The following is a 14719-nucleotide window of genomic DNA, read 5'->3' as shown; positions in this document are numbered from 1 at the left end:
TAGTTCTTTATGATAGTCACAATATCAGCTAATTAGCATTTCATTTTTTGGCAGGTAAATACATTGATAAGTCTCCTTGTCCTAAAGTGAATTATAGTTATCAAAATGTCACTCCAGGGTAAGCCTACACGAAACACAGCCCTTGTTTCCCCTATGGGAAAAATGAATGGTGGAAAAGTAATTATGACTCATACTATGGTACTCAATACTGAGCTAGTCATAATTAAATGTGATAAATATTTTTTTCAATCATTTTCCAAGCATATTGTTCTTGCCTGAGAGACAAAGTACTGTCTGGTGTGGTGCTGCAAATACATATGTGCATTATTATTTTGTGTAAGCTATGTACAACACTGATTTAACATTGTACATCTGAATCAAATAGTTTCTGTTTTGTTTTGTCCTTGTATACTTCAGGGTGCTGTTCCGCAACCAGAAAATATTAACATATGCAGTCTCTAACCCTCCAATATGAGTGTAAGTTAAATAAAGCTTATGCATATGAGTAGCCCAACTAGGCAATATCCTATGATTTCATATCAACAGAAACAAACTGGTCCAGTTTGTGTACCTCCACTGTTCTTTCAGAACTACCCCCTTCCTTCACTCGCTACCTTGGCATCGTAACGTTACTGTCTCACGCAGCAGTGCTACCGAGCTAGGCTATCAGCTTGTCTTCCGATATTGTAGCTGAGACGCACCGGCTCCAACAACATTACGGTGCTGTACTGAGTCATAACTCTCTCCATAAATTTAAGACAAAGAGCTGTTTCTAATTGAAGGACCTGAAATATAGATCTTCAATAAACTAATTGAAGATGATTAAGCTCTTTTCTCTGAAGCAGCAGAAGAAAGACGAGGAATCTGCTGGAGGAAACAGAACAGGAGCCGGGGGTAAAAAAGCAAGCGCGGCCCAGCTTCGAATACAGAAAGGTAGGCTAACTGGCTTCTTTAAAATCAGATAATTTATTTTTAAACCATGGACATGTTTGTTTAATTAACGTGTCTGTCCACATGGTTAATAAAGAAAGACACAACTAAAACGAGTGTGTTTTGCCATAGGAGGCTGAGCTGGCTAGTTGGCTAATTAGTTAGCTAGCCATCTGGCTAACGTTAGCTAGCTAGCTATTATGAAAACAAAACTCAAACGTCGCAGCCAGAAGATGGTGAAGCCAGGGAGTCAACTCATATTTACAGCACTTCTTGTTAGTTAGTTCGTTTGCCCTGCTAGGTAAGTGACTTAGATAGCTACCCAACTTACTGTATAACGTTATTTGTTCAGTAGTTAGCCAAGTTATCAATGTTTCAATTTAGATGTGCCACTAAGCAGTTTGTGCAAAAGAGAAAACACAAGCTACCAGTAGCTATACCCATTAAACAGATGAAGTTAGTTAGCTTGCTACTTCGGTCTGATGCTAACTAGTTCAAAAACGTGGATGTAGTTGTTCATTATTCAACAAAATGTCACATGTGTCTTCCACTATTGTGGATATCACGATTGATGTTATTGAGTAACGTAAAAGTAACCGTTGACTTTCATTAGTCAGCAACTTATACATTGCTAGTTAGCTATACTGACTTGAAGTAGCTATCACTAGCAAGGATGTTTGCCACGCTTACCTAGGTTACAGACATAGTTTCTGGCCAGTGTGCTGGATTTCACTGTTTGTCACAAAGTAACTGTGTACAACATGTAGATAGGCTATTTAATGATATCAATACATGTGAGACATTTTAAACTTTTCATACCTTTCATGACAGAACACGTGACAAGACTGACTGGGAGTTGAATGGCAAGAAATATGAATATTGTTTTATAATCTCTCAGCCTTATAAAGTTACAGAATTGTTAAGCCAGGTCTTTAGCTAATAACATTGATTCAAACGTGAATGTGACATTTCCAGCTATCCAAAATGAGGAAATGCTATGAAAACAAATGTTTTCCCAGCTACTTGGATAATGAAATTCAAACCACCCCTGTGATGAGTGTGGTGGTTTTGTTCCAATGGCTCAGTTGTTTGGTTCGTGAACCTTGTAACACCACGGACCCCATATAAGATATCCAGTTGGCTTTTGACTCAAGCCATGATTTTGAAAGACAAAGCTAATCTCCATTTCATAGTGGATGAAGGCTGCCTAAAACCAACGGGACCTATATACCTAAAGAATGTTGTTTAGCTTTTAGGCTAGAGGACCACAACATAGTCACAAGTTGGTTTTCCTCCATTTGAAGTGAACTGACTCTGTTTGCATATTAAACTTGTAGAAAAAGATCAGAGTTGTTATTCAAAGCAGAATATAGGAAATACTGCAGGGCAACCATTACAGTTTGAAAGACCTCAGAGTGAGAGGGAAATCCCACCACAGGTGTGGGATCACCCCAGCACTTCAGAAGGAATCATTGGACTGTGTTCATTGGACTGCGCTGCTCAGGTGCCTTCTTCAATGCCATTTACACGCCACTTTTTGTCCGTAAATTTTTTAAAAAAAATGCGGATAAGAAGACTTTTTTGTTTTCATATTTTTGCCAGGCAGGTTTCATGCATGTAACTGAAGGGAAATCGATGCAAACGACTGCTATTCATTGAGACATATACATTTTCTCCTCGCAGACATCAATGAGCTGAACCTCCCAAAGACGTGCGAGATCGTCTTCCCCGACCAAGATGATCTGCTCAACTTCAAACTCATCATCTCACCAGACGAGGTCTTCACTCTTTCCTGAAACAATCTGTAGCTACTTGTCAGAGAGAATCCTCCATATGTCATATGTGTTTATTAAACATTTAACTATTGTACTCAAACTTGTACAGTTGCAACTAATGAATGGGTTCTAATGCTAACGTGGTGGCTTATCAACTAATATCCAAAGATAAATACTTTGTACACAATGTATTATTTAGCGCTGTACATTGACATGTCATGCCAACCCAACAAACAGGCTATGAACAGCATTCATAGAAACCCATATGTAAACACATTCTCAGGTTATTTTCTCTCTTTTTAGGGCTTTTACAAAGGGGGAAAGTTTGTCTTCAGCTTTAAGGTAAGGGGGCTTAATGTGGGTGGGCAGACATCAGGACGACATGAGTCACTACACCCTTGCTTTACTGTCACACAAAACTGTTTTTAATGGCATCACACCTGCTTGATGGCTATTGTTTTGTGATGTTTTTAGGGTCACAATTTGGTATCCAATGTTTTTGATGTCAGTTTTGAATGGTTAAAGGCCCAGTGCAGTCAGAAATGTGATTTCCTTGTGCTTTATATATAAACTCAGCAAAAAAAAGAAACATTCCTTTTTCAGGACCCTGTCTTTCAAAGAAAATTCATAAAAATCCAAATAACCTCACAGATCTTCGTTGTAAAGGGTTTTAACACTGTTTCCCATGCTTGTTCAATGAACCATAAACAATTAATGAACATGCACCTGTGGAACGGTCGTTAAGACACTAACAGTTTACAGACGGTAGACAATTAAGGTCACAGTTATGAAAACTTAGGACACCAAAGAGGCTTTTCTACTGACTCTGAAAAACACCAAAAGAAAGATGCCCAGGGTCCCTGCTCATCTGCGTGAATGTGCCTTAGGCATGCTGCAAGGAGGCATGACTACTGCAGATGTGGCTAGGGCAATAAATTGCGATGTCCGTACTGTGAGACACCTAAGACGGCACTACAGGGAACCAGGGCGGACAGCTGATTGTCCTCGCAGTGGTAGACCACCACCAGACCATCTCACCTGCGGGAACAGGATGGCAACAACAACTTCCCGAGTTACACCAGGAACGCACAATCCCTCCATCAGTGCTCAGACTGTCCGCAATAGGCTGGACTGAGGGCTTGTAGGCCTGTTGTAAGGCAGGTCCTCATCAGACAACACCGGCAAGAACGTCGCCTATGGGCACAAACCCACCGTCGCTGGACCAGACAGGACTGGCAAAAAGTGCTCTTCACTGACGAGTCGCGGTTCTATCTCACCGGGGGTGATGGTCGGATTCGCGTTTATCGTCGAAGGAATGAGCGTTACACCGAGGCCTGTACTCTGGAGTGGGATCGATTTGGAGGTGGAGGGTCCGTCATGGTCTGGGGCGGTGTGTCACAGCCTCATCGGACTGAGCTTGTTGTCATTGCAGGCAATCTCAACGCTGTGCATTACAGGGAAGACATCCTCTTCCCTCGTGGCACGTGACAAATCCACCAGCCATACTGCTCATTCTGTGCGTGATTTCCTGCAAGACAGGAATGTAAGTTGTTCTGCCATGGCCAGCGAAGAGCCCGGATCTCAATCCAATTGAGCACGTCTGGGACCTGTTGGATTGGAGGGTGAGGGCTAGGGCCATTCCCCCCACCCCCCAGAAATGTCCGGGAACTTGCAGGTGCCTTGGTGGAAGAGTGGGGTAACATCTCACAGCAAGAACTGGCAAATCCGGTGCAGTCCATGAGGAGGAGATGCACTGCAGTACTTAATGCAGCGGGTGGCCACACCAGATACTGACTATTACTTTTGATTTTGAAACCCCTTTGTTCAGGAACACGTTATTCCATTTCTGTAAGTCACATGTCTGTGGAACTTGTTCGATTTATGTCTAAGTTGTTGAATCTTGTTATTTTCATACAAATATTTACACATGTTAAGTTTGCTGAAAATTAACACAGTTGACAGTGAGAGGACGTTTCTTACTCAGTTTATAATCAGTGGCCAGGTTTTATTAGGTACACCCACCTACTACTGGGTCGAACCCTCATTTGCCTCCAGAACAGCCTGAATTCTTTGGGGTATGGATTCTATAAGGTGTGGTGTTCAAACGTTGCTCAGTTGGTATCAAGGGACCTAATGTGTGCCAGGAAAACAGTACCCACACCATTACACCACTGCCACCAGCCTGTACCAGGCAGGATGAGGCCTTGGACTCATGCAACTTACGCCAAATCCTGACTCTGCCATCAGTATGACGCAACAGGAACCTGGATTTGTTGGATCAGGTGATGTTTTTTCCACTTCTCAATTGTCCAGTGTTGGTGATCACGTGCCCACTGGAGGCGCTTCTTGTTGTTTATAGCTGATGGGAGTGGAACCCGGTGTGGTCGTCTGCTGCAGTAGCCCATCCGTGACACGGTCCGACGAGTTGTGAGTTCCGAGAAGACGTTCTGCACACCACTGTTGTACTGCGCCGTTTGTGGCCCGCCTGTTAGTTTGCACGATTCTTGCCATTCTCCTTTGACCTCCCTTCAACGAGCACTTTTCACCCACATGGCTGCCGCTGACTGAATGTTTTTTGTTTGTCTGCACCATTCTCGGTAAACCCTAGACACTATCGTGCGTGAAAGGCCAGCCGTTTCTGAGATACTGCAACCGGCGCTCCTAGCACGATCATACCACGCTCAGTCGATTAGGTCACTCATTTAGCCCATTCTAACGTTCAATCAAACAGTAACAGAATGCCCTGATGCCTGTCTGCCTGCTTTATATAGCAGGCCACGTGACTCACTGTCTGTAGGTGCAAACCATTTTCATGAACGGGGTGGTGTGCCTAATAAATGGACAACACTATGATGATAGAATAATACTGTGAAAGCTATAATGTCCTTTTTAATGTAAGAGCTGATTTGAAAAGACAGCCTGTTTTAGTGGGACAGAGGTTTGGCCTGTCTGGTGATATCACTAGGTGGACATTGGTTAATAGACAATTGAGGAAGGGATTTCCAAACCTTAATTCCAATAACAGCTAGTTATTTTTTTCCCCCTCCACTCAGAACAGTCCTAGAAAAATTCTTGCTTGAGAAACTGTTCTTTGCTAGGAAGCTGTTTTGGCTTCTTGTTTACCATTTTGAATTGAAAACAATCTCAGTAAGGTACTTATTTGTTACTCAGAAATTATTTTATATTGAGATAAAAATGGCTGCCCTGGACCTTTAAGAAAAGTTGTGCTGCTGCAAGTTTTTAGAATAAAGCTGTTCTCTTTTTGTTTTTTTCTGATTCTAAATGCCTTAAAGAGATTGCCCAGGACTTGTGTAAACTTTTTTGCCAGTAGTTCTGAAAAGTAAAGCTCACAAGAAAAAGTGACCTCTGAAAATTGTGTACTAAATCAAATACGCTGTTACAAAACATTAAGAGCACCTTCCTAATATTGAGTTGCACCTACCCCCTTCAATTTGTCGGGGCATGGACTCTACAAGGTATCGAATGCGTTTCACAAGGATGCTGGCCCATGTTTACTCCAATGCTTCCCACAATTGTGTGAAGTTGGCTGGATGTTCTTTGGGTGGTGGACCATTCTTGATACACACAGGAAACTGTTGAGCGTGAAACCCAGCAGTGTTGCAGTTCTTGGCACAAACCGGTGCGCCTGGCACCCCGTTTAGAAAACTTCACATCCCTCGACTTTTTCCACATTTAGTTATGTTACAGAATTGAAAATGGATTACAGTGAGATTTTTGTTGTCACTGGCCTACACACAATACCCCGTAATGTCAAAATGGAATTGTTTTTTGAAATGATTGCAAATTCATTAAAAATTAAAAGCTGAAATGGCTAGAGTCAAGTATTCAACCCCTTTCTTATGGCAAGCAAGTTAAGTTGTAAAACAAAAAGGGCTTAACAAGCCACAAGTTGTATGGACTGACAGTGTGCAATAATAGTGTTTCAATATGCTTTTTGAATGACTACCTCATCTCTGTACCCCACACATACAATTATCTGTAAGGTCATTCAGTCGAGCAGTGCATTTCAAACACAGATTCAACCTCAAAAACCAGGGAGGTTGCCTCACAAAAAAAGTGCACCTATTGGTAATTGGGTAAAAAAAAATAAAAAATAGCAGAATATCCCTTTGAGCATGGTAAAGTTATTTATTACACTTCGGACGGTGTTTCAATCCACCCAGTCATTACATAGATACAGCCGTCCTTGCTAACTCAGTTGCCGGAGAGGAAGGAAACCACTCAGGGATTTCACGATGAGGCCAATGGGGACTTTAAAACAGTTGCTGAGATAGAAAAGCTGTGATAGAAAATTGTGGATGGATCAACAATATTGTAGTTACTCCACAATACTAACGTAATTGACAGTGTAAAGAAGGAAGTCCGTACATAATAACAATCATGCATCCTGTTTGCAACAAGGCACTGAAGTAATACTTTAAAAAAATGTGGCATAGCAATTAACTTTTTGTCCGGAATACAAAGTGTTATGTTTGGGGCCAATTCAATACAACACATTACTGAGTACCACTCAGTAAATATTCTCAAGCATAGTGGTGGCTGCATCATGTTTTGTGTATGCTTGTAATCATTAAGGACTAAGGAGGATAAAAAAGAAAGGAATGGAGCTAAGCACAGGCAAAATCCTAGAGGAAAGTCTGGTTGTCTTCTTTCCACCAGACACTGGGAGATGAATTCACCTTACAGCAGGACAATAACCTAAAACACAAGTCCAAATCTACACTGGAGTTGCTTTACCATGAAGACAGTGAATGTTCCTGAGTGGCCGAATTACAGTTTTGACTTAAATCTGTTCGAAAATCTATGACAAAACCTGGAAATGGTTGTCTAGCAATGACCAATTTTGACAGCGCTTTAAGAATTTAGAAAAGAATAATGGATAAATATTATACAAATCAGGTGTGCAAAGCTCTTAGACACAGCTGTAATCACTTCCAAAGGTGATTCTAACATGTACTGACTCAGGGGTGTGAACTTATGCAAAAAAAGATTTTTACTCTTCTGAATTCAGGCTGTAACACAACAATGTGCAGTAAGTTGGGTATGAATACTTTCTGAAGGCCTCTAAGTCTTTTGTCTTCCCCATTCAACCTCTGTATGGCACACATACACAATCCATGTCTCAATTGTCTCTAGGCTTAAAAACCATTTTCCCTGTCTCCTTCATCTACACTGATTGAAGTGGATTTAACAAGTGACATCAATAAGGGATCATAGCTTTTACCTGGATTCACCTGGTCCGTCTAAGCCATGGAAAGAGCAGGTGTCCATAGTGTTTTGTACACTCATGGTAAATGAAGATATTTGCACCACGTCATTGCTCTCTCTCTCTGGCTCGGCTGTGTGTGTGTCTTGCTAGCTCGCACTTAAATGGCGAGGGCTGAAGTTCATTGGCTTGATCTCAAACTGCTAGGGGCTGGCTCACGTGGGGGGAAATGATAGAATACGGCTTCCAGAAAAACAGTCACTTTCAAACTAGGGATTTCGTGGCTAATTGAGGTAAGACAGTAATTCAGATCATAGATTATGCATGTATGAACTACACATTGACACATTCAGGCCAAAGCGGGAGGTTTAAAAAATAAATAAATTACAGTCGCCTAAGTTCCCGATCATGTCTTTAACAATCTTGTTGGTAAGCAAGATTTGTTGGTAAGTAAGTTGTTAATAACACGGTTGTAAGTCGAAAGAAAGTGAATGGATATAAGGTCAGAGATGATCCTCCTTTGACTTCTTGTGACTGCTCTGTTTTCCAGGTAGGACAGGGCTACCCTCATGATCCCCCGAAGGTCAAGTGTGAGACAATGGTGTACCACCCAAACATTGACCTGGAGGGCAATGTCTGCCTAAATATCTTGAGGTACACCACCTGCACCGTAGTCACTTTGTTTTTGTTGTGTCATTTGATAATTCCGAATGACTACAGAATTCCACATTTTGACTATTATATTATTATACTGAGCAGTGTCTTTTAACATCTATTTTTCTCTTACAGAGAGGACTGGAAGCCTGTGTTGACAGTAAACTCCATCATATATGGACTACAGTATCTATTTCTAGTGAGTACGGGGATATTCTATTTCCAATTTTGCCTAGCCAAGTTTGATTACTCTTCCTTGTTCACCATGCTTAGAATCAGGAATGTAGCAGGATGTACAGTGTATTCAGACCCCTTGACTTTTTCCACATTATGTCACAGCCTTATTCTAAAATGAATTAAATAGTTTTTTCCTCAATCTACACACAATACCCCTTAATGACAAAGTGAAAACAGGTTTTTAGACATTTTTGCTAATGTATTAAAAATTAAAAATACCTTATTTACACAATTATTCAGACCCTTTGGTATGAGACAAGAAATTGAGTTCAGGTGCATCCTGTTTCCATTGATCATCCTTGATGTTTCTACAATTTGATTGATTGGACATGATTTGGAAAGGTGCACACACCTGTGCATGTCAGAGCATAAAACCAAGCCATGACGTCGAAGGAATTGTCTGTAAAGCTCTGAGAAAGGGGGAGAAGGACCTTGGTCAGGGAGGTGACCAAGAACCCGATGGTCACTCTGACAGAGCTCCAGAGTTCCTCTGTGGAGATGGGAGAACCTTCCAGAAGGACAACCATCTCTGCAGCACTCCACCAATCAGGCCTTTATGGTAGAGTGGCCAGACTGAAGCCACTCAGTAAAAGGCACATGAAAGTCCGCTTGGAGTTTTCCAAAAGGCACCTAAAGGACTCTCCGACCATGACAAACAAGATTGAACTCTTTGGCCTGAATGCCAAGTGTCACGTCTGGAGGAAACCTGGCACCATCCCTATGTTGAAGCATGGTGGTGGCAGCATCATGCTGTGGGGATGTTTTTCAGCGATAGGGATTGGGAGACTAGTCAGGATCGAGGGAAAGATGAACGGAGTAAAGTACAGTGAGATACTTGATGAAAATCTGCTCCAGAGCATTCAGGACCTGAGACTGGGGCGAAGGTTCACCTTCCAACAGGACAACAACCCTATGCACACAGCCAAGACAACACAGGAGTGGCTTCGGGACAAGTCTCTCCATATCCTTGAGTGGCCCAGCCAGAGCCCGGACTTGATCCAGATTGAACATCTCTGGAGAGACCTGAAAATAGCTATGCATCGACGTTCCCCGTCTAACCTGACAGCTCTTGAGAGGATCTGCAGAGGGGAATGGGAGAAACTCCCCAAATACAGGTGTGCCAAGCTTGTAGTGTCATACCCAATTAGGCTCAAGACTGTAATCGCTGCCAAAGGTGTCAACAAAGTACTGAGTAAATGGTCAGAATACTTATGTAAATGTGATATTTCCGTTGTTTTTTTTATTATATAAATTAGAAGAAAAATCCAGAAACCTGTTTTTGCTTTGTCATTATGAGGTATTGTGTATAGATTGATAAAGGGGGGAAAACTATTTGATCAATTTTCGAACAAGGCTGTAACGTAACAAAATGTGGGAAAAGTCAAAGGGTCTGAATACTTTCCGAATACACTGTATAATGGCATAACTTTCAAATTCTGAAAGATTGAGCGACTGGTTGGAGCAGGTAGGAACACCTGGCAAATAACCACGCCCTTCTACTCCTCTTCAGGAGCCAAATCCAGAGGACCCCTTGAACAAAGAGGCGGCGGAGGTCCTGCAGACGAACCGACGGCTCTTTGAGCAGAATGTCCAGCGGTCGCTGCGGGGGGGCTATGTTGGCGCCACGTATTTTGAGCGGTGTCTCAAATAGCTCCTTGCCCATGTCGCTTTTCTTTTTTTTTCTTCCCCAAGACGCATTACCGTTTACACACGCTGAGACACTGACTGATACACAAACTTGAGCGGTCGGGGAGGGAGGGGGTCGATGGAGCCGGGAGGGGAAAGTATTGGGGGGTGGGGTTCACTCGGGGGAAGGGAGGGGGTCCGAAGGTAAAGATGACAGGTTTGCATGGTCAGTGAATGTCGCTCAGAGAATCGGTATATTGCCACTACGCTGATGCCCACAGTTGTTATTTTGCGGAGATAGACATGCCAACTGATCCTCCCACTCGCGGACAAGGACGAAAACACACAACCGAGATACGCACTTAGACACCTCCCTTTTACTAAAGGATCGCGTTGTATGTTTTGAACACTATGCGAGGCCTCTCGATTACGAGAGCTCTGAACCTGACGGATCGCACCCATGTTTGGTGGCGAAACTTATCATATATACACACACACACGCCTCAACAACATGCCTACTGACACGCAAGGCATATGCTATCACATGCGCACACGTGTTTCAGACAGGTACCCATACCAACCCAGATGCATAATACAGGCCATAGACACACTGGCAGAGGACTGACTTGACAGGACTGACGCAGACATAGATTGACAGGATCAGTAATGGAGGCAGGGCTGTTGTGGGATTGGGAGATCTTTTTAGTTTTGTTATGGTTTTCTGGGTGGGCGTTAGATTTCATTGGGGGGGGGGGGGAGGCTTACAATGTTACAATTATATTGTGTATATTGAAATCCCAGCTGTTCACAATGACTGCAATATGAATTATGTTAAATAAAATATCGAACTTGAATGATAATTATTGTAACGTCTATACAAACTACAACTTATGTCAATGCGGCTTTATTGAATTAAAGGTTTATTTTATAACCAAACTCTACCCTGAGTTATACAGCCAATATAACATTTAATTGTACTTTATGAATTCATCAAGATGCTTTCAGTTTGGCTGTGTTCAGAAATGTTGAGGCCATAATGAGTTATTCCCATAAAACAGTGATACAGTAAACTCACAGGCCTATTTAACCAGTCAAGGCTCGGTAATTTAATCATCTCAGGCTGCCAGTGGTGATTAAGCTTATTGAAATTAATTAACCCTTTCAAATGAACCATGCATACTCAGTTCAGTGGCTAGGATTCAACTGACAGGATCCTTTGAAAATTCTGAAAGCAGCTGAACAAAGATGCATTGTTCATTGCCATGGACCGACATAATATAATGCTGGTTTATGTAACGCTTACCATTATAATTGAGCCACGGTGACGCAGTATACGTGCTCTTTTCGCATTTGTCAATGTTGGGAGTTTGGTGCATGATACGACTCATGAAATGCTGGGTTTGAGTTTTCGCCTGCACATAATGGCTGTCCAAGAGCAGGGATGAGGAATAGGCTGCTCTTGTACTCCAGCACCCTCTTGTGGCTGGAATCAACAGCACCTTTTGCAGCTGTAGTGATGTTTTTTATTTGACCAGGCAAGTCAGTTAAGAACAAATTCTTATTTACAATGACGGACCTAGCCCGGCCAACGCTGGGCCAATTGTGCACCGCCCTCTGGGACTCCCAATCACAGCCGAATGTGATTCAGCCTGGATACGAACCAGGGACTGTAATGAGGCCTTGCTTTAGGCAGCTGCAATAATGGGATGGTTCCAATGACCAAGTGTAAAACATGAGGCATTTATAGCAATAACTGAGGCAACCCTCCCCCCAATACATTTTTATTGTTAAAAACATACATATTGGGACTGAACGACAGACAAGCAAAATTGCCACTCAATAAATAAGCAACCCACTGTCAAGGGCTGTAAATAGCCACACAAGATATTGGCATCTTTCACAGCCTTCTACTTGAATTGTGTAAGGATGGTGATTCATCAAATGTCTATGGTCTGCATCTACCATTATTCTCTGACAATGGTAACACATTACACAATGCTTACACAATGCTGCAAACAGGACAAAATTCAACTCCAGATATAGAACAAAAGTAGTTTGTGCAGCATTTCCCCTACCACTACACACCTGTAGCACATGATCAAAGCTTGATTAGTTGATTTGAATCAGCTGTGTAGTGCATACTGAAAAAAAGAAACTTGTCCCCTTAGGGTCCCAAGGACCAAGTTTGTGAAACCCCGAGTTTAGTGTGAAACATTGAACAATGCAAGAAATCCTCAACAGGACCTATCCACCAAGATAAATAAGAACCTTAGACTAAACCATTTTGACACAAATATTAGAAAATTGTGACAAATTAGTGTACCATTGTGATTTCATGACTTACTGATTCCTGACCATGAAGTAATTCCAAGATTACACACGTGTTTTGCCCCATCACCTGCCTTTCAGTGCATCAGTACATTGTGAACCAGTGTGTGTGCAATGGGTACTGGACATAATGCCTACAGTTGAATTGGTGGTCACAGGTAAAATGTAGAGATGAGACTTCTCTCCAAATTATTATTATTATGGTTTGCAAGCCCTGCCACATCCGACGAGCGTCGGAGCCGGTGTAGTACGAGTCGATCCTAGTCCTGTATTGACGCTTTGCCTGTGATGGTCCGTTGGAGGGCATAGCGGGATTTCTTATATGCGTCCGGGTTAGAGTCCTGCTCCTTGAATGCAGCAGCTTTAACCTTTAGCTCAGTGCGAATGTTGCCTGTATTCCATGGCTTCTGGTTGGGGTATGTACGTACAGTCACTGTAGGGACAAGGTCATTGATGAAGCCAGTGTGATGTGGTGTACTCAAAACCATTGGAAGAAGGCCAGAACTAATTCCAGTCTGTGCTAGCAAAACAGTCCTTTAGCTTTGCATCTGCTTCATCTGAGCACTTTTTTTATTGATTGAGTCACTGGTGCTTTCTGCTTTCATTTTTGCTTGTAAGCAGGAATCAGTAGGATAGAATTACTCAGATTTGCCAAATGGAGGGCGAGGGGGAGCTTTGTACGCGTCTGTGTGTGGAGTAAAGGTGGTCTAGAATTTCTCACACTGGTAGCACATTTAACATGCTGATAGAAATTTGGTAAAACAGATTTAAGTTTCCCTGCATTAAAGTCCCTGGCCTCTAGGAGCGTCACCTCTGGATTAGAGTTTCTGTTCGCTTATGGCCGTATACAGCTCATTGAGTGCGGTTTTAGAGCCAGCAATCGGTCTGTGGTGGTATGTAGACACCTATGAAAAATACAGATTAGGTAGATAGTGTGGTCCACAGCTTGAGAGTTTATCATGAGATACTACCTCAGGTGAGCAAGACCTCGAGACTGCCTTAGATATCGTGCACCAGATGTTGTTTACAAATATACATAGACCGCCACCCCTTGTCTTACCAGAGGCTGTTCTATCCTGCCGATACAGTGTATAACCTGCCAGCTGTATGTTATTCATGTCGTCGTTCAGCCACAACTCGTGAAACATAAAATATTACAGTTAATGTCCCTTTGGTAGGATATACGTGCTTGTAGTTTGTCCACTTTATTATTCAGCGATTGTACAGTGGCCAATAGTACCGCAAAGGCAGATTAGCCACTCGTTCGCAGATTCTCAAAAGGCACCCCGATCTCCTTCGTCTCTTTCTCCTGTGAATGAGTGCATGTTCGGGTGTCTGGAGTAAATCCCTCTCAACCGACTCATTAAAAAAAAATTATTGGTGAGTAATCGCTGTTCTGATGTCCAGAAGCTCTTTTCGGTCATAAGAGAGGGTAGAAGCAACATTACGTACAAAATAAGTTAAACAATGTGAGAAAGAAAAAAATAGCACGGTTAGTTAAGACCCCATAAAACAGCAGCCAAACAAATGCTGAGCACTTGTTGGCTGCTTTTCCTTCACTGCGGTCTGACTCATCCCAAACCATCTCAATTTGGTTGAGGTTGGGTGATTGTGGAGGTCATGTCATCTGACGCAGCACTCCATCACTCTCCTTCTTGGTCAAATAGCCCTTACACAGCCTGGAGGTGTGTTTTGGGTCATTGTCCTGTTAAAAACAAATGATAGTCCCACTAACCACAAACCAGATGGGATGGCGTATTGCTGCAGAATGCTGTGGTAGCCATGCTGGTTCAGTGTGCCTTGAATTCTAAATATATCACGGACAGTTCCCCATCACACCTCCTCCATGCTTCACGTGTGAACCACACATGGGGCAATCATCCATTCACCAACTCTGCGTCTCACAAAGACACAGGGGTTGGAACCAAAAATCAAAAATTTG

General features: G+C 42.5%; 1 protein-coding gene across 1 annotated transcript; it reads left to right on the top strand.

Annotated features, from left to right (window-relative positions):
- Positions 1-515: 515 nt before the first annotated feature.
- Positions 516-11309, top strand: LOC139565475 (NEDD8-conjugating enzyme Ubc12). The gene is made up of 6 exons (XM_071385850.1): positions 516-933; positions 2614-2708; positions 3009-3047; positions 8483-8586; positions 8722-8785; positions 10334-11309. The coding sequence occupies exons 1-6, from the start codon at positions 819-821 to the stop codon at positions 10472-10474; spliced, it is 558 nt and encodes a 185-aa protein (XP_071241951.1). The 5' UTR covers positions 516-818; the 3' UTR covers positions 10475-11309.
- The last annotated feature ends 3410 nt before the right edge of the window (positions 11310-14719 follow it).

The sequence above is a fragment of the Salvelinus alpinus genome, chromosome 36 (assembly GCF_045679555.1).
Source record: "Salvelinus alpinus chromosome 36, SLU_Salpinus.1, whole genome shotgun sequence".
Classification (NCBI taxonomy): domain Eukaryota; kingdom Metazoa; phylum Chordata; class Actinopteri; order Salmoniformes; family Salmonidae; genus Salvelinus; species Salvelinus alpinus.
This window is presented reverse-complemented; position numbering and strand designations above follow the sequence as displayed.

Bases quoted from the DNA above. Each gene is read 5' to 3' on its own strand.
- LOC139565475 (XM_071385850.1), top strand. From the start codon at position 819: ATGATTAAGCTCTTTTCTCTGAAGCAGCAGAAGAAAGACGAGGAATCT. The intron at 2,709-3,008 runs GTCTTCACTCTT...CTCTCTTTTTAG, and splicing joins TCATCATCTCACCAGACGAG to GGCTTTTACAAAGGGGGAAA. The intron at 3,048-8,482 runs GTAAGGGGGCTT...TCTGTTTTCCAG, and splicing joins AGTTTGTCTTCAGCTTTAAG to GTAGGACAGGGCTACCCTCA.